The sequence below is a fragment of the Terrapene carolina genome, unplaced genomic scaffold (genome assembly GCF_002925995.2).
Source record: "Terrapene carolina triunguis isolate 2854851 unplaced genomic scaffold, T_m_triunguis-2.0 Scaffold502, whole genome shotgun sequence".
NCBI lineage: Eukaryota > Metazoa > Chordata > Testudines > Emydidae > Terrapene > Terrapene triunguis.
Genome location: NW_020664853.1, coordinates 110,943 through 129,722, shown reverse-complemented (window position 1 = coordinate 129,722; position 18,780 = coordinate 110,943). Strand labels below are relative to the sequence as shown.

General features: G+C 53.2%; 1 protein-coding gene across 1 annotated transcript; it reads right to left on the bottom strand.

Annotated features, from left to right (window-relative positions):
* Positions 1 to 4,598: 4,598 nt before the first annotated feature.
* On the bottom strand, positions 4,599 to 17,552 carry TRIM41 (tripartite motif containing 41). Its single transcript, XM_024204669.3, has 6 exons — positions 16,639 to 17,552; positions 12,656 to 12,751; positions 10,237 to 10,467; positions 9,525 to 9,547; positions 7,524 to 7,651; positions 4,599 to 6,477 (listed from the first exon to the last, which is right to left on the bottom strand). The coding sequence occupies exons 1-6, from the start codon at positions 17,524 to 17,526 to the stop codon at positions 5,960 to 5,962; spliced, it is 1,884 nt and encodes a 627-aa protein (XP_024060437.2). The 5' UTR covers positions 17,527 to 17,552; the 3' UTR covers positions 4,599 to 5,959.
* Positions 17,553 to 18,780: the final 1,228 nt, after the last annotated feature.

Here is an 18,780-nt window from a genome sequence, read left to right as displayed (position 1 = left end):
GTCTCTGTCACCTGCCAAAGGTGATCCAATACAAGATATCACCTCACCCACTTTGTAATCCCTGAGACCAGTTTGGCTGTAACAACACTGCAACCATGAAATAGTTAAAGAAGGTCTGGGCTGTGGTATGCAGAGACCACCCTGTCAGATACACCATTACAATTCCTTTTAACCTTTTATTAAAGTGACAGAAAATGAAGGAAAACCAGCTGAAAGGTAAAATATTGAACAAGGTTTTCATTTTAACCACTCCCTTGTCTGACAGCTTCTTAGGGCATGGCTACACTTGCAGATGTAGAGCGCTGGGAGTTAAAGCGGCCTTCGGCGACTGCAGCAGGGAAAACGCTGCTGTGGGTTTACGCTGTCAGCTGCAAGCGCACTGGTGTGGCCACAGCAGCCTTTGCAATGCCACAAAGAGCAGTGCATTGTGGTAGCTATCCCAGTGTGCAAGTGGCTGCAACGTGCTTTTTAAATGGGGGGTCAGAATGCTGTCTTGTAAATTCAGACAGCAGCAAACCCCCTCCCCCACCCCCCTCACAACAGCAGCATTCCACAGTAATGGTTGCTTTGTCCCGGAGCAGATAAGCATGCTGGCTGTCAGAAACGGAGCTTTGAAAGGGGATATGCACATGCCTGCAGCCGATTCCAAAACAATGACAAGAGTGGCCACTTGATTTCTGGGGATTATGGGATGTTTCCGGAGGCCAATCACAGCACAGTAATGCAACGCCTCATTCACACTGATGCCCGGGCATTTCAGCCGGGGCGCAGCAAGCTTTATGCTTCTCGTGGAGGTGGATTACCAGGAGCGCTCCAGCTGCAGAGTCCAGGCGCTCTACGTGCCTTGCCAGTGTGGACACCTCAGGAGTTAGGGCACCCGGGGCTGCTTTAATGCGCTCGAACTTGCAAGTGTAGCCAAGCCGTTAGATGGTATCAAATATGGTCATAACGGAACAAGAGAAGTTAGGGGAGATGGGGTGGAGCTGTTGTGGTCAAATGTCCAATCCTGTTTCCAAAGGAGACAAAACAAGACAGCCACACGCAAAGGGAGAGGAAAGGGCAGCAAACACAGCTGCTGGGGCTGGGGCTGACTTTCACTTGCAACCTCGCTGCTGAAAAAAAATGGGCACGGCCCAGAGTCCAGATCAGCCCCTCAGACCTGGCAAACGTGTATCAGCATTAGACTGCGTAGGGCATTGCTTTTAGCGGCCTCTCTGTTCCCAGCACGAATCATTGTAAGGTCTGATTGCTGCATGGAGGGGTTGTTGTGGGATAATGCTAGAACCATTCACCTTGATGCCCCCCCTTCCGAGTGCTTGGGACCAGTTTGTATCCGCAGGAGAATCAGAAGCCCGGAAACGTGAGCCAAAGGCCCTTGGAGGGATGAAAAGAGGCACTCTTGAGAAATGAGGGGGCTGGTGGGTGCTGCTACTGAGCAGCAGGTCTCCCTCTCCCAGACACAGATCCCAGACAGCTGGAGTGAACAGGGTCCTGCCTAGCAGCTCTGCCAAGGGCTGGCAAGTGTCTCGGTAACATAGCCACAGGTGGGTTTTAAAAGCCTGGATTTTTTCCTCTTATGCTCTGTGCTGTTCCAGCTGGGGGAACCAAACCCTACGTTCGTCACGGCACTTACTATGGGTCAGAACGCCCAAACGGGAAGCACAGCTGGCGTGCAGGGTGCTGTAGCCCAGGGACCCAGGCTAGGAGTGGCAGAAATAAAGTTTAAGGGCAGAAGGTGCCACCCGATCATGCGGGCTGACCCTGGATCACAGACTACCGCCACCAGCCTGCTCAACCTGACACCTGGAACGAGACCACAGTATTACAGCCTGCAGGAGACTAGACTGTTACGTGCCAGAGGCAGGGACCAGGAGGGACCAAGGTGCATCTGTGCCCATGGACCCCCACAATGGCAGGGAAGTGATTAAGCGAGATATACTCAGATAATTCTGGCAAGCCACCCACACCCACCTGCTGCACAGGAAAGTGAAAAACCTCCCCAAGATCACTGCTAAGCTGCCCTGGGGGGCAAATTCCTTCCTCGCCCCACATGTGGCAGTCAGTGAGACCCTGGGCATGTGCGCAAGAACCAGCCAGCCAAGCACCTGAGACAGCAAGAATGCCTGGTGTCATCTCAGCGCCCTGGCCCATCCACTTCCCTCTAATTGTCCCATCTCCAGCCGTGGTCACCCCTGCTGCTTCAGAGGAAAGAGATTTGAAAAGCCCTCCCAGAAGACATTGGGGAGGGGGCAGAAGAGAAATCCCTTCCTGGCCGCTGCCAGGTGAAACCCTGAAGCATGAGGATTCCATTCCAGGGAGGTAAAGGCATGAGGCCCAACACCTGTGGGAGTGCCCTCAGGGAGGCAGAGGAGGGTCAGAGAGGGAGCTAGCCCTGCGTCTGGGACAATGGGTATTGACTTCCTCTCTGATAGAAGGGCTGGTTCAGGAAAGTATTTGAGCAAAATGTAAGATAACCACATGCTTCAATCTCATTGCTGTCAGGACGAGAGCAAATGTTTAAGCACTTTCGTGCATCGAGGACTGCCCTGGGGAGAGAGCTGGGGTAGCTGAGCAAAGAGACAAGTTTGGTCATCATGGAAGGGACATGAAGAGCAAAGGGTTAACACCAGAGCTGGGTTGGTATTTTTCACATGAACACTTTGGCATACAATGGCTTCCTTCTTTCCCCCCTCCTCCCCAATCACTTTTTTGGTGAAAAGTTTTAACAGTTCTTGCAGAAAACTGTTTTTTCCATTATTTGGTTAAAAATATTTGTCCCCCAAACACGATTGAAAAATGGGTTTTTCTACAGAATGAAAAAAATAGAGGACCAACCCCCCCGCCCTCCTTTTTGTTAAATCAGTGGCTCTCAACCTTTCCTTATTTATCTTGTGTACCTCAAATTACACCTCACTTAAAAACAACTTGCTTACAAAATCAGACAAAAAAATACAAAAGTGTCACAGCCACTAGTACTGAAAAATTGCTGACTTTCTCATTGTTACCCTGTAATTATAAATATTGTACTTACATGTCAGTGTATAGTCTATAGAGCAGTATAAACAAGTCATTGTCTGTCTGAAATTTTAGTTTGTACTGACTTTGCTAGTGCTTTTTATGTTGGCTGTTGTAAAACTAGGCAAATATCTAGAGGAGTTGATGTACCTCCTGGAACACCTCTGAGTACCCCCAGGGGTACACGTACCCTTCGCAGAGAACCACTGTGTTAAATGTTAAGTATCTTCATTGCAGGATTGGAGGGGACAGATTCAGAGAAGGGCAATGAGGCTCATCCGGTGTCCAGAAAACTCTCCCGTGACGAGAGACTGAAAAGACAGGGCTTTAGAAAAGAGACATAAGAGTCTATACAATATGGGACTCGTTAGAGGAAGGAGAGCAGGAATTTCTGTTCTCTCTGTCTCATAAGACAAGAGCAAAGGAGGCATTCAATGAAAACGAAAGGTGGCCAGTGAACAACTGATAAAAAGGACACACTTTTTCTGCACCACGTGGGATTAGACTATGGAATTTGTTACCATGGGGAGTGATTGAAGCCAAGAATTCAGTAAGATTTTTTTTAAAAAAAGGAGTGGCTATTTATGCAGATAACTTGAATATTCAGTTAGAACAGCTGATGCTCACTTCCACCTTAATTGAATTGGCTCATTAGCACTATACCCCCCGACTTGGTGAGGCAACTCCCATCTTTTCATGTGCTAGAATATATAGTCTGCTTACCGTATTTTTCACTCCATGCATCTGATGAAGTGGGTTTTAGCCCTCAAAAACTTATGCCCAAATACATTAGTTAGTCTCTAAGGTGCCAAAAGGACTCCTTGTTGTTTTTGCTGATACAGACTAACACGGCTACCACTCTGAAATGCTGGAAGAAAGGCTGCAGGCCTTAAACCAATCTCTAATTACTACAGAAGACTGATGGTGAGGTAATCAGCGCCCCCCCCCCATGACAAATGTGGACATCTTTGTGATATTGTTATGAGCGATCTGTAGACTCTACCTACCCACTTGTATTGCTACCCCTTGAAGCAAAAGAGTTCACCTTCTCCCTAATTCTAGACCATCCCTGACAGGTGTTTGTCCAACCTGCATTTAAAAATCTCCAATGATGGAGATTCCATGACCTCCCTAGGCAATTTATTCCAGTGCTTAACCACCCTGACAGTTAGGAACTTTTTCCTAATGTCCAACCTAAATTTCTCTTACTGCAATTTAAGTCCATTGCTTCTTGTCCTATCCTCAGAGGTTAAGGAGAACAATTTTTCTCCCTCCTCCTTGTAACCTTTTATGTACATGAAAAGTGTCATGTCCCCCTTCAGTCTTCTCTTCTCCAAACTAAACCACCCCAATTTTTTCAATCTACCCTCACAGGTCATGTTTTGCAGACCTTTAATAATTTTTGTTGCTCTTTTTCCTCCAGTTGAGGCCTTATCAGTGCGGAGTAGAGCAGAAGAATTATTTTTGTAGCCTTTGAAACAAATTCAACATCCTTTCCAAAACCCCTTTTTGGATTTTACCCTTCCACCAGCTCCAGCCAAGGTGGGACTGAAGAGGCAGACACTAAACTGTACAATCTTCTCTTTATTATTAATTATTATTATTATTATAACATTTCAAAAAACTAAATCTCCATTTAATTCTTGGTTTAGCCAAAAATATTTCAAACTAGCTTTGTAACATCAACAGAAAAACAACCAACCAAACCTCAAAACACAGCAGGTATGGGCAGTGTCTTTCCAGTGGGGAGAGGGATGGGTTGCTGGAAACCGGACAGCGACCAGGGGGTGGGGGAGAACAGCTCAGAGAACAATTAAAATAAATACCCAACCCTCAGAGAGTGCTGGAGGTGGCCTAGGATTTCCAGAACAACAGGGCTCGCAATGAAAGCATCTCACATGATTCTTGCACCTCCAGACATTTTAGCCAGTGATTCTCTTGTAGCATCTCAGCTTAGGGAGGAAGTTTTCCCATTTGCCTCGGTACCACAGGCTGTTTTGGACGTCCACGAATAAACGCGATGTCCAGGGCCACGAAGGGTGGTGACAATGTGGAAGAGAGATTCAGGAGCACGCGTGATGGTTCTGGAGAAGACCTGGGGACCAAGACCGGCAGACAAGAGGACTGTTGTGGGGAAGAACTAGAGGACAGATGGACACTGGGACAGTTCTGGGTGGAAAGCACTGGGCTCTGGAGGCTGGACACAAGGGGCGGGGGGAAGCAATGTTTTTGCAGGGCTGGATCTTGGTCTGAACACCAGCAGGGAAGGGAAGGCAGCATTATGGGACTGGGCAGAGAGCAATGGAGTCTTGTGCCTGTGGAAGAAGAGAGAAGATGGTCTGGAACTAGCTCCAAATGCCACCAGGAAGTGAGGGAGGGGGAAGTTGGATGGCTGGAATTCTTCCAACAGGGCCAAAGGAAATTCAATGAGATCTGGGTGGCCAAGTCCCTTGGGAGCTTGAGTCATTACGGGACAGAGCAGGGGGCCAGCACTTCCGGGGATGCTCAGAGCTCCCTCTCCAAGTCTGGGGCCTAGATCTTCCGTGAAATCGCTCACCTCCGCCTGCTCGGCCCACAGACACGAGCGAGGGTTTTGCAGGAGCACCAGAGCGCTACAGCGTGACGGCAGAGGGACAGATTGGGGGGTGGTTACAGTGGTGCGGCAAGAGCAATTCACACATTGTGCATTGGACAGGAGGGGAGATCGCCTGACAGCAGCATGAAAACCCACCCGTCATCCCCGGAACCAATCCCTCCCCTGCCCTCACACTTTAAAACAGAGCAACGCAAAGGGACGAGGCAGGCTTTGGAATGTCAGGCCGGCTGAGGCGGCCTCCCCCCAGGCCTCTGTGCGGTGCCGGATCCTGGGACAGGGTGGGGAGGATCCGTGCAATGGTGGGAGGGACCCAACGGGGGAGGAGGCCCGAGGCAGCGGGGAAGCGGGTCAGGTGCAGATCTTGATGCGTGTGCCCTTGGCCAGGATGCGGAAGAAAGGGAAGATGCGCTCGCGGAAGGTGGCATTGAAGGTGTGGATGTGGGCCATGTTCTCGGCATTGTAGAAGCACAGCTGACCCCGCTCGTAGTCCAGGTAGACCCCAAAGCGCCGGAGCTTCTCCCCGGGGGGCAGCGCTGTCTGCTCCGTGGCCGTCAGCGCCTGGTACTTCTTCCCGTTGGCACCCACGCACCAGATCTCCCGCTTCTGGTAGGGGCCGCCCGTCTTCTCCTTCCGCCGGGCCGTCTCCCGGGCCGCCCCCACTGCCCAGCCTCGCCGGCCCCCCACCTCCACCTCCCAGTAGTGGCGCCCCGTGCTGAAGCCCTGAGAGCCCAGCACGCAGTAGTCGGAGTCGAAGCGCTTGGGGTTGTCGGGTAGGTCCTGGCGACGGTCGCCCAGCTTCACGCTCCGGCGATCCAGGGACAGGCTCAGGTGAGGGTGGGCCGTGTCGGGGTCCAGGGTCACGTCAGCTACGGAAAGAGACCCACACACAGTCAGGAGAGTTAGGGTTAGGGGGGCAGCATGATCCAGTGAACTCAACTCTGTGCTGAGTGTCAGGAAACCTGGGATCTATTCCCAGCTGACCCTGGGCAAGGTAGGTACGGCCTCCGTTTCCCTTCCCACCCTGTCTCATCTATTTAGACTGTGAGTACTGTCTCTCGCTGTGTGTCTGTGCAGCGCCCGGCACAACGGGGCCCTGATCTCAGCTGGGGCAGGGACTGTCTCTCGCTGTGTGTCTGTGCAGCACCCGGCACAACGGGGCCCTGATCTCAGCTGGGGCAGGGACTGTCTCTCGCTGTGTGTCTGTGCAGCACCCGACACCATGGGGCCCTGATCTCAGCTCAGGTCTCAGGCACTGAGATAATACAAATAAACAGTAGGCTTGGTATTTGAGACCTCCCCCTGCTTTCCCTGCATCGAGAGCCAAGGCCTTACCTCATCATTACTACTGGCTGGGAGCTGCTCCCAGCACTGGCACTGGTTGTCCAGTAGGGGGCATCCTCCTCCTGAGCAGCAAATTGCTGCTGCAGACTGCCCGTGCCAGGAGCACGGTGAGCTCAGGGACAGGATAGCAGCAGGCTGTAGGTCAGGATTGAGGTGCACCAGCAGAGCCGGGCAGGAGCCTAAGGCTGGCAGGATAGGGGGCTGTGGGTCAGGACTGCAGCGCATTAGCAGAGCTGCATGGGAAACCAAGTGGCTGGGCACTGGCAGAGCCTGGAGTTTGGGGGGCAGAGCCCAGGGCTGGGACAGCAGGTGAGGGCTGTGGGTTGGGATAGAGGAGAACCAGCAATCGTGTGCACTGGGGGAGCCCAGGGCTGGGACAGCAGGGGGATGTAGGTCAGGACAGAGTTGTGAGTAAGTGCTGATGCACATCAGCGGAAGCAGCCTGTGGGAGAAACTCATGCTACAGCTGCCTGCACTGCACAGCTCCACCACACACAGGACGTCAGTGTAAACAGAGTCCTGGCTCTCCCCAGTCCGCTAACCAAGGGAAGAAAGAGCTGATCTCCTTTACCTTGAGGGACTTTCCTGAAGACCTTCTCCATCTTCCTCATCACCACGTCCTGCAGGAAGTAATTGCGGTATTTCTTCCCCACGTCTACCGGCACGGTCTCTGGTTCCTGGAATTTGACGCTCTCGCACCTGGCAAAGGGAATACAGCAGTGAGTCAAGGGCTGGGTGTAGTGGGAAGCGTGGCCTAGTAGGCAGAGCACTGAACAGGTCTCAGGCTCTGCCGCTGTCTCACTCGACGAACCTGGGCAAGTTAGTTTCCCTCCTCTGTCTCTTTAGACTGTAAGCTCCAGGGACAGAAAGTCTCTCACTGTGGGGGTGGGCCGACAATCTTCTGTCAAAGCTCTTTTGCAACAGAAATGTAGGTTTTTGACTAAGCAATTTTCTTGTCTCCTTTCTGCAGAAGATTTTGATTTTTTTCACCCAAAACCAGACCACCCCCAAATTGAAATATTCGACTTAGAATGCCGCAGGGCCTCCTGGGAGTTGTAATTCAATTGCCTCATGTCTCCCTTCTCCTTTACTGGCTGGGTTCCCAGGCAGACTACATCCCCCATGATGCATCGGGAGAGTCCCTGAGCATGGTGTACCACCTCCCCTCTCCAAGAGGAGAGCCTGTGGTGCATCATGGGAGATGAAGTGTGACCAGGAACGCCAGCCTATACAGGAGAAGGGGAGCATGAGGCAGCTGAACTAAACTCCCATGAGCCACTGGGGCAGCACTTCCAAATTGAGTTTTCTGGTATTCAAATTTTCCATAAGAAAACATTCCCACGAGAAAAAAACATTTTCTGAGCGGCCTTACCCATTACGCACGGCTACCACATCCAACGCAGTGGGTCTCTAACTCTAACACAAATGACCTAACAGTACCTAAGATCAGAGAAGTCTGCATAGAGACACAAGTAACATCTTTAACTACAGTCCATGGACCAGGTCTACAATGTTCGGACCGCGTGTGACCCGCTAGTAATAATGACCAAATCTGTTTGGAAGACTGCTCCTTGAAGCACCATAATTCGATTCCAGAGTTAATACAGTGTGATGTAAATGGGGAGAGGTGGCCCCTGACCTGTTTCAGGCAGTCTGAGGCCAGATCTACACTAGAAATTTTGGCTGCTATAGTAAATTCAGTTAGGGATGCGATTTTTTGTACGACATTTCTCTACCGACAAAAGCCCTGGTGTAGACCAAGTCTCAGCATAAGAATCCTTGTGCTGGTATTTCGTTCGGGGAACCAAAATAAGCTATACTCTTTTGCCTGGAGAAACTGCATCTTCACTAGGCGGCTTTGTTAGTATAGCTATACTGGCAAACCCTTTGCTAGCATAGACTGGGCTTAAGACAATGCCACTTTGGTTCATGTTTGAGAGTTTCTCTTTGCAGCCGCAACGGCTGGGATCCGGTTTAGAACGAAAGCTTGACTCAGGACCCGTCATGGGGGCTGAGTAAATATGTCACATCAATACATCTGGCACGACTGCCTCAGATCAACTGTTCTCTTGGGTAACTTTCCACTCTCTTTGCGTTCAAGTCTAGGCGACACAGAAGTCTAGCTGCCATTACTGTAACTGCATTGTGGGGACACCAGAGATGTTTAAAGCCAACCAGGACACTGGGTTAAGATCTATAGTGTGCAGAGGAAGCAGTGTGGCCTAGGAATAAACTCTCCTAGCGAGACTCAGGGGACGTGGGCTCTATTCCCAGCTCTGCTGCTGCCCTGCTAGGCAAGTCACTCCCCCACACACCCCCATGCTTCAGTTGCCCAATCTGTAATATGGGGAAAATGAGACTATTCTCCTTTGTAAAGTGCTTTGTGATCTATTGACGAAACGCACTATAGAAGAGCTAGAGATCACTATCCTTCAGTGCTAACCATGGCTAGTCAGTTTCAACAAGCGACATCATGGAGCATTTCCACATTTCTACAACACAACATTCTTAAAAGCAATCGGTTTCCTTCCTGTAGCAACAGGTGCATCAACAGAATTAGCTCGGGACTGACCTGATGAAGGTGTCTTTGATGTCCTGAGAAGAGTGAGAAGAAAAGAGAAAAAGATTACTACCAAGCCAGCGACAAACACCACCGTGTCTCATAAAACACTTTGATCAGCCACGACTCAGCTAGATCTTTGAGCACCTCCCTCGCTTTGAGCGTGGGAGTGACCCCATTGCAGTCAGGGGGACTAATCACGTCCTTGAAGTTAGAAAACCACCCCTGACGTATGTGCCTAAGGCATACAGCGGAGTTAAGCGAGGTGCTTTTCAGTGGGCGTTGCCATCTGTGCCCTTGGAAGTCTCCCCCTAAGTACAGCTGGGTGGGGAACATTTTCGGCGCAATTTGATTTCACCGGAACATGCTATTTTGAAGCCGGGGATGTATTGGTTTCAATGAAGTGTCCCTTGGGGACAGAGAGAGATAAAAATAGCGTTGGCCTGGGACGTGGGAGCAGAACAGGTTCAAGTCCCCTGCTCTGAGTCAGAGCAGTTTTTTGTTCCAGATCATAACCCAAATCAAGGACTTGAAGCTTGGTCCCCCCGCCGGCCGGTGCCCTCCTCTCAACCTTCCCCGCACGCAAACACTCTCCCAGGCTGTGGAAAGGGTCCAAATATTTCATTTTCATTCCAGCAGGGAACTGGAAAGGGTCTGGGGATGACAGACCAGGGCTGGGAGGGTGTGGGGGGCAGACATGAGATTGTGCGCTGGGGGCTCTCACCTTGAGCAGCTGCAGCCCGTCCTGCCTGCTCTTGTCCTCAGCCTCAGCGATGAGGCGCCCAAGGGTGGCGCCCTGCTCCTCCAACTGGCTGATGTTGCTGCTCTGGCGGGCCAGCAGCGCCTCGTAGCGCTCCTCCAGCTGGTGCAGCAGCAGCACCTGCTCCCCGATCAGGAACTGGTGCAGCAGCTCGAAGTCTGACTCGAAATCCTTGATCTCCAGCTTCATCTTGTTCTGGAGCAGCGAGGGGAAGAGTTAGACACAGCTCCTCCCCGACCTCCTGCCTGCCTGGGCCACCCACTGCTTATCCAGCCCGTGCAGCTGGCCCCGAAGTCCCAGGTTCAACCCCTGTTAAGTGACCCGTCCTAGGGCATCACTCCACTTGCAGGGGAATATTTGGAGAGTGTCAGCAGAGCAAAGCCAACACTATAGTCTGTCCTTGCCAAAGAGCAGTGGGATAAAATCCCCTAGTGCATGTCTAACGCTGAGCTACATGTAGCAACAGGCTGGGCAGCTCTTGGCCTGTTAAACCTGCTAACAATGGCAAATTCCAGCCTGGCTGCCAAAGCCTAATCCACACTGGGCTCCGGCTAGTTCAGCCGGTGCAGGACTGGTGGGAATCTTCCTGTAAGGTAGAGCCCTGCTGTGGGACTGGGATCCTGAGGTTCCTACAGGACCGCTGACATAATAGCGGGTAGAATGTACTTTGTTGCAGATGGGATTGGGTGGGCAAAAAACCCCAGAATGCGGTGATTTGCGGGAAAACACTCAATCTTTCGTCAATTTGCCAGAAGCTGAGAATGGGCGACATGGGATGGATCACTGGATGATTGCCCGTTCTGTCCATTCCCTCTGGAGCACCTGGCATTGGCCACTGTCAGCAGACAGGATACTGGGCTGGATGGACCTTTGGTCTGACCCAGCCTGGACGTTCTTATAAACAGAATTTCAGCCACGTAAAGCAAGTTTTTTTCTTTTCTTTTTTAAATAAAGGTTTTAAGACTTAAATTTAAGGCAGGGATAGAAAGAGATTTGATGTCTATTATAACAGGAGTTAAAGCTTTCTTTTTTTTTTTTTACATGTCTTAAGCAAGATTTATTTTATTCTTTTAGTGGTAAAAATTGTGTCTGAATTCCATTTATATTAACTGACTTTTTTTTTTATTAAAGGAGCATAGGGGAATCTGTCTCTCTTGCGGGATTTGCAGGATCCAAGTTTTTGCAGATGGGAGCAGGATAAAAATGCAAGAGACAATGCGTAAGTGGATGTTGCGGGAAAGGAGCAGGATTAAAAAAAATAGTCCCCTGCAGGGCTCTGCAGTAAGGTTTCCTAGTGCAGACACAGCTACAAAATCCATGGAAGGCGCTTATGTGGAAACACAGAGTGGTTATCTTTGGCAGCATGCTACAGATAAGGGACAGCAGTCTACAGCGGGGATGCCAGATATGGGGGGATCCAGCTCACATGGTTTATTTAAGTTTGCAAAAAAAACCCTCTTAGATCAATTTTTCCCGAACTGTGGGTCATGGGAAGGGTCCACGTGGGTCGCCCGGTCACTGCTCCTCTCCCCCCCAGAAGGGGGCAGGGCTGGGAGGCCAGAGCAAAGGGGCTGGAAGAGTGGGGAGCAGGAGGGAAGAAGGGATACAAAAAGATATAAACAGTTGGTGGGTCACCTTACTAAAAAGTTTGGGAACCACTGCCTTAGGCGAACCAGAGGACTTTGATATCACATGACTCTTGGGGAGGCTGTATATCAGGAATCCTGTGCTTAAATGACCCCAAATTTGGATCACTAACCCTACCCCACCATCCCCACACAGCACAGCAAATTTCAAGAAAAGCTGAGTCAGTGAGTGGATTTTAGGGCACTTAGAAGAGTTATCTGTTAAACAATAAGTGAGTCACGACGTTAACTCTACCAATGCCTGCATGACATGGTCAGATTGGCCAGTATCTCAGCTTCCATTAAAAAGAAGGGGGAAAAAAAAAAAAAAGAAGTCTCTAGCCCTTGCGGTTGTCAAGAAAACCTGCTGAATGTGACCCGAGCGTGAGTGACGTCTGCCTGAGTCTGCAGGCATGAGTCTGAACCAATAGCTCAGAGGAGAGTGAACTCCCCTGTCTGCCTCACTGAGGCATCAGCTCTAATAGGTCAGTGACAACGCTTCAATAACTATTTCAGTGCTGATCATCTGAGCAGCTGGAATAGGGAAGGAGATAGGAGCCTCAAGGGAGGTGAGACTTAGGAGTGGCTGCAGAAAGGGAAGAAGAAGAGACACCAAGGAGATATGCGGCAACAATGGAAGGGCAGGATGGACGTAACCTCTCATCACCTGACCCTCAAGTTGAGAACCCCCCTGAACCATGCAATCCCTGGTCGGGGTGGAGAGCACAGGTGGTGGGGAGGGGGAGCCTGGCACCTGCCTTCAGCTCAGTAATTTTCTCCTCTTCGCTTGATTTCTGTTTCAGAACCGCATCCAGCTTCTTCTTCAGCGGATCCAGGTGGCCCTGGAGTTTCATCTACAAAGAAAAGACAATAAACATAGTCTGGCTTCAGTGGACCAGGAGGCAGCATGGTCTAACGGGTAGGAGCAGCAGAGCAGGAAACCTGGGGTCAATTCCTGGCTCTGTCGCAAACTCTCTGTGTGACCTAGAGCAAGCCACTCGATTTCTCTGGCCCTCAGCTCTCTGCAACTCCCCACCTGCACATACAGAGCCTAGAACAACAGGGCTGCCATCAGCTGGAGCTTCCAGGCGCTGCTGTAATATTCAGACTCACGAAATCTGGAGAGACTCCAGCCTGGACTATTCTGGTTTTGCTGGAGGACTAGAGAGGGCGAGGGTAGGACAGTAACATCGCAACAGGTTGAAACCTGAGCTGCGGTTGCACGCACTTAGGGCTTGTCTACACTTGAAATGCTCCAGCGCAGCGCTTCGGCATAGACACTGCCTATGCCGATGGGAGGGGTTCGCCCGCCAGCATAGGTCCTCCACTCCTTCAGAGGAGGTAGCTAGGTCGAAGGAAGAATTCCGTCAACCGAGCGCTGCCTACACCAGGGGTCAGGCCAGCTTACCCACATTGCTCAGAGGGGTGGATTTTTCACACCCCAAGCGACGTAGCTGGGTCAACTGAAATTTTTAGTGTAGGCCAGGTCTACACTTACATCACAGTTATACCAGTCTGATGTAACACAAGTTGGTCCAGTAAAAGATATGACCTCGGTCTCCTTGTCTCTCTAGTATCCTGGGACCGACACAACTACAACAACACTGCAAACGCACTTTAAGCCTCGTTACAAAAGCCAGTCTGGGGTCCGTTTAAAAACTCTCCTTGCCCTGCTTCAACCCAGGTGTTTTGATAACAGTTTCCTGGTTTTGTTTTTTCCTTCCCTTTTAACGAGTGTTTTTCCCTTCCCTGCTGCTGTGGAAAAGCCCCCCAACAAACAGGAAAAGGACTAATTATACAGAGGGCCAGCCATGGAACTGGCAATCCACACAGTGCTGTCCATTGCACACAGGAAAAGCTGAGACGAGAAATAAAATATCCCCCCTCTCCCGATCTCTTCTAGTTACAGGAATATTGGGCCTTCATCCTGCAAACACTTATGAGGGTAATTTTACACAGATATGTAGCCCCCCTGAACTCAGCAGGGGTTAGTCACTCTTTGCAGGACCAGGGTGTTAGCTGTAACTTTTATAAGTATTTATGTTTTTATCTGTGGCAGCACCTAGGAGCTCCAGCCAGGGATCAGGACACCATTGCACTAGGTGCTGTACAAATGTAACAAAAAGGCAGCCCCTGCCCCAAAGAGCTTACGGTTAGAGCCCTGCCCGGATACAAAATTTATATCTGCAGATGTGGATATCCATGGATATAAAGTGGTTATCCGCGGAGCTGTAGGGCTCTACCAGGAATACAGACCGCTGTGTGGACGGGACTCCTGTCTGGGAGCATGCAAGCCACTTACACACACTCACGCGACCAGGGACAGCTGCTGGTGAGCCTGGTGCCCGCTCCAGTGGGCAGGGCTGGGGGGCAGCACAGCCATACCGGAGGAGCTGCCTGGGCTGGGTGCTAGCTCCTGCGAGCGGCGGCCCAACATGCTGCTGCTTTCGCTGCTGTGGTTTCTGGTAGAGCCCCGCAGTTCTGCGGATAGCCGCAGCCGCGGATATAAATTTTGAATTCATGCAGGGCTCTACTTACAGTCTCCAAGAGACAATGTCAGCTTGTGGGACTACTCCAGCCAGCCACAAATTTTCATCTACGTGCAGCCCCACAGGGCCCGTGCGCCCCCTCTCCCTGTGGTGGCTTGCCCCAGGGTTGCCATTTTCACCCCTCCCTCCCAAAAAGCCCCCAAAATCCCAAAGGCAAGCCCAAGCCCACCATAACCCACAGCAACATTAGGAACCTGCAGTCCCGAGCTCACTGCGCTGCACCGATATCTGTCTGTCTGCATTCCAGCGAAGGGGTCCCAGGGGCAGCGTGGGCCTGCCCCCACTGCGGTCATACCAGCAGGGGTGGGGTGGCACGCTCTGCAGAATGGGGTCCCTCTTCCCAGCGTGACCTCTGTACGGGGACCGCGGAGGTGCCCCAGAACTAGCAACTCACACCACTGAAAAGGTCAGATCACCCTCGCGACACTAGCAGTTGCCACATTTCCAGGCAGAGTTTTAAGCCCTCTACAGATTTCCTTCTTCTACAATGCCCGGAAGAGTCAATGATCACAGAAATAAGCTTTTCAGTTGAACCCAGACACTGAGGTTCAGAGTGTTACAGGTATTTAGATGGCTAAGTCCCACTGACGTCAGCACCTAAATGCCTGTGATGCTCTGGGCCTGAGTAACTGATGGTCTTATTGGTCTGATCCTCTCCCAGCCCATCCCAGTCTTGTTGCTTGTTAGCCCCCATCGTGATGTCAGACCCTGCTTTCAGCTCTGCTCAGTGGGACTCTGGAGCTACCCAGAGCAGCGCTGACTCCAGGGAAATGCCTGCGCAGAGCCCCTCCCACGAGGGAGGCCTTACAGTGTAAGCCAGGGGTGGGCAAACTTTTTGGCCCGAGGGCCACATCTGGGTATGGAAATTGTATGGCAGGCCATGAATGCTCACAAAACTGGGGGTTGGGGTGAGGGAGGGGGGTGAGGGCTCTGGGGTGGGCCAGAAATGAGTTCAGGGTGTGGGAGGGGGTTGCGGACTGGGGGAGGGGGTTGGGGTGCGGGGGGGGGGTGAGGGCTTCATCTGGGGATGCGGGCTCTGGGGTGGGGCTGGGAGTGCAGGAGGGTGCTCTGGGCTGGGACCGAGGGGCTCAGAGGGCAGGAGGGGGATCAGGGCTAGGGCAGGGGGTTGGGGCATAGGAGGGGGCCAGAGGTGCAGGCTCTGGGTGGCGCTTATCTCAAGCAACTCCCAGAAGCAGCGGCATGTCTCCCCTCTATGTGGAGACGCAGCCAGGCGGCTCTCCTCGCTGCCCCTTCCACAGGTGCTGCCCCTGCAGCTCCCATTGGCTGCAGTTCCTGGCCAATGGGAGCTGCAGAGCTGGCGCTTGGGACAGGGGCAGCATATGGAGCCCCCTGGCTGCCCCCACCGTAAGAGCTGGAGGGGGAACATGCCGCTGCTTCCAGGAGCCGCGCGGAGCCACAGCACACGTGGAGCAGGGCAAGCCCCAGACCCCGCTCCCCGGCAGGAGCTCGAAGGCCGGCTCAAAACATCTGAAGGGCCGGATGTGGCCCCTGGGCCATAGTTTGCCCACCCCTGGTGTAAGCTGCCTATGATCTGAGAAGGGCCCAGAAAACACACCTGTGGGAGCTGGAAAACAACCAAACAGCTCCCATCTAGCCCATCCCAATGCAATCCAGCACCAGCAGTCTCTGACCAGCCTTACCAAATGCCTCAATTCAGCCAATCCCATCCCATTGTGGATCAAACCAACTCCCCATCACACTCAGCTGCGTAAACACCTGATCAAGCCAGCAACTCCCAGCCAACCACACAACCCACCATCAGCCACCAAGTGAACCCAACTCCCTCACTGAAGCAACGCAATAACTCCAGCCACTAACTAGCTTTACCAAAGCCATACTGCCAACCCAATCCCTCTGTAAACCAAGCCAATGCAATCTCCCCTATTCAAACCATCTGGTCAAGCCAACACCTCCCAGCCAACTAACCCCCAACTTCTTCTTAGTGTAGCCGCAACATGCCTCGGGTAGCACGTGACCAAAATTCATCACCGAATTTGGTCTGCTGGTTGGACCATTAGCTTCCCTGGCTCGGGCCGGGTACTGATGGAGAGTGTAACGTGAACACTGATCCATGCACGCTCAACTATCATCAGTTAAGCAACCAACTCAACTCAACCCAACCCACCAGCCTCTAGCTAGCCTTTACCAAACCAACGCTGCCGACTTCATACCTTGTAATCCTGCACCACCTCCTCCAGTGGGACAACGCTGTGGTGCTTGTGGCTCCGGGACTCCCGGCACACCACACAGATGGCATGCTCGTCCACCTCACAGAAGAGCTTGAGGGGTTCCTGGTGTTTCTCACACAGGGCTCTTTTCTCCAGCCCTCCTCCCACTCCTGCCGCACTCCCAGACCTCCCAGATGCCGAGGTCCCAGCGGCCGGTGATGCGAGTCGCTGGGGGTGTGGGTGCATCTGTCGGATGATGTGCACCATATTGGCCAGCTGGAGGTTGGGCCGGAAGTTCCTCTGGGGGAAGGTCTTGCGGCACTGGGGGCAGGTGAAAGTTGGGGGGTGTCGAGGTCGCGTGGCCACTGCTGCTGGGGGAGGCGGTGGCAGCGGCTCTTCTTCCTCCTCCTCCAGGTCCTCCTCCTCCATCACCTCCTCATCGTAATCGTCCTCCTCGAAGAAGAGCTCATCTCCCACCTCGTCCTCCCACATGTCATCCTCCCCTGGGTCGTCCCACAGGTCGGTGTCCTCGTCTTCCTCGCTCCACATATCGTCTTCCTCCTCAGCCACGTCATCCCCGTCCCCCTCCTCTTCCTCCTCGTTGTACTCTACGTTGTCGTCATCGTCCAGCTCATCCACGTCGTCCTCCTCGCCGCCCATCCCCACGTCGTCCCCCACAGCCTCGTACTCAGCTTGGCCCTCGCCCTCTTCCTCGCCTCCCCAGAGCTGAGTGATGCAGACGCGGCAGAAGTTGTGGCCACAGCCGATGGAGACGGGGTCGGTGAAGTAGTCGAGGCAGATGGCGCAGACGGCCTCCTCCTGCAGTGTCTCCACCGCGTTGGGCCGCCCACCCGGGCCCCCCATGGAGCCGCCTTCCCCAGCTACTGCCATGGACCCTCTACACCAACAGGGCCTGCAGCCCCCACCCTCACCTTCCCCCTGGGGTCCTGAGTCCCCTGCCCTGAGCCCACTGCTCTGAGCCCCCAGCCCTGCTCTGAGCCCCCCCCACTGGAACCTGAGCCCTACCACTTATCCTAGGCTCCCCTCTGCCCCAGACACCAGCAGGGTCCTGAGCTTCTTCCTTCTCCTCCCCCCAGCTCCTGCTCCCCCTCTGGGCCCTGAGCCCCTCCCCCCGCTAGGGCCCTGCCCCCCTCAGGGCTCTGAGCCCCCGGAGCCTCCTGCTCCCCCGGGCCCAGCTGACAGCTGCCCCAGCCAGCCCAGTGTTGCGAAGGACGCTCTACCCTCCCCGCCCACTACTCTCTATGGTGTGCGAGGCTTTTTTTCTTCTTCACCGGAAGTGGCTGCGAGACAATCTATCCCCCACAGGCAGGCTCCCCCATGCTAGTATGTGGTCATGTGACCGGAAGTGGCGGTGAGACACTCTCCCGCCACTCTGTGGGGAAACGGTCTTTTGAGCGGAAGTGCCCGCCGGACGCTCTATCCCCGCCCCATCCCCCAACACTATAGTATAATGGCACGTGACCGGAAATGCATGCGAGACGCTCCATCCCCTCTCTCACTCTCTATGGTATAAGGACATTTGACCGGAAGTGCTTGCTCTATGGTGAAAAGTTCTTTGCGCGGCAGGCCCTGCGAGGCGATCTAGCCTCATTGACTCGATACTCTATGGTGCGATTCTCTCGCCCTCCCCCGATCTGCGGTGCGTGCAGGACGCTCTATCCGCACCCCGCGCCTCTCTATGGAGTTTAAAAAAAGACAGGAAATGAGTGGGTAGGACGCGCAATCTCCCTTTTCTCTATGGCCTCTTGGCGGGAGGGGTATGACGCTCTGGTTCCTGCCGCCCTCTAGTCTCTATGGTCAAAGGGTGCGGGGCTGAAGTTCTTGGGGCGGGGCCGGTGTAAGCCCCGCCCTCAGCTGAGTAGGCGGAGCCACTGAGCCCATGAGCGGGGGGAGGGACTTAGTGGGGGGCGGGGAGGTCAGAGGCAGCCCTGGAGCCTCCGGGGTGGAGGTCAGAAGCAGCCCCTGCGGTCCCAGCCTTGCGGAGCTGCCTGCCCCGGGCCTGGTGGCGGGCAGTGGGTCAGGCCAATGAGGGTGTCGTGGGGCCATGAGAACGAAGGCGCTGGTGGTGGGAGGGGATCACGGCCCGAAGTATTAGGGTCTCCCTCTCTCCGCCTATGGGGCAGG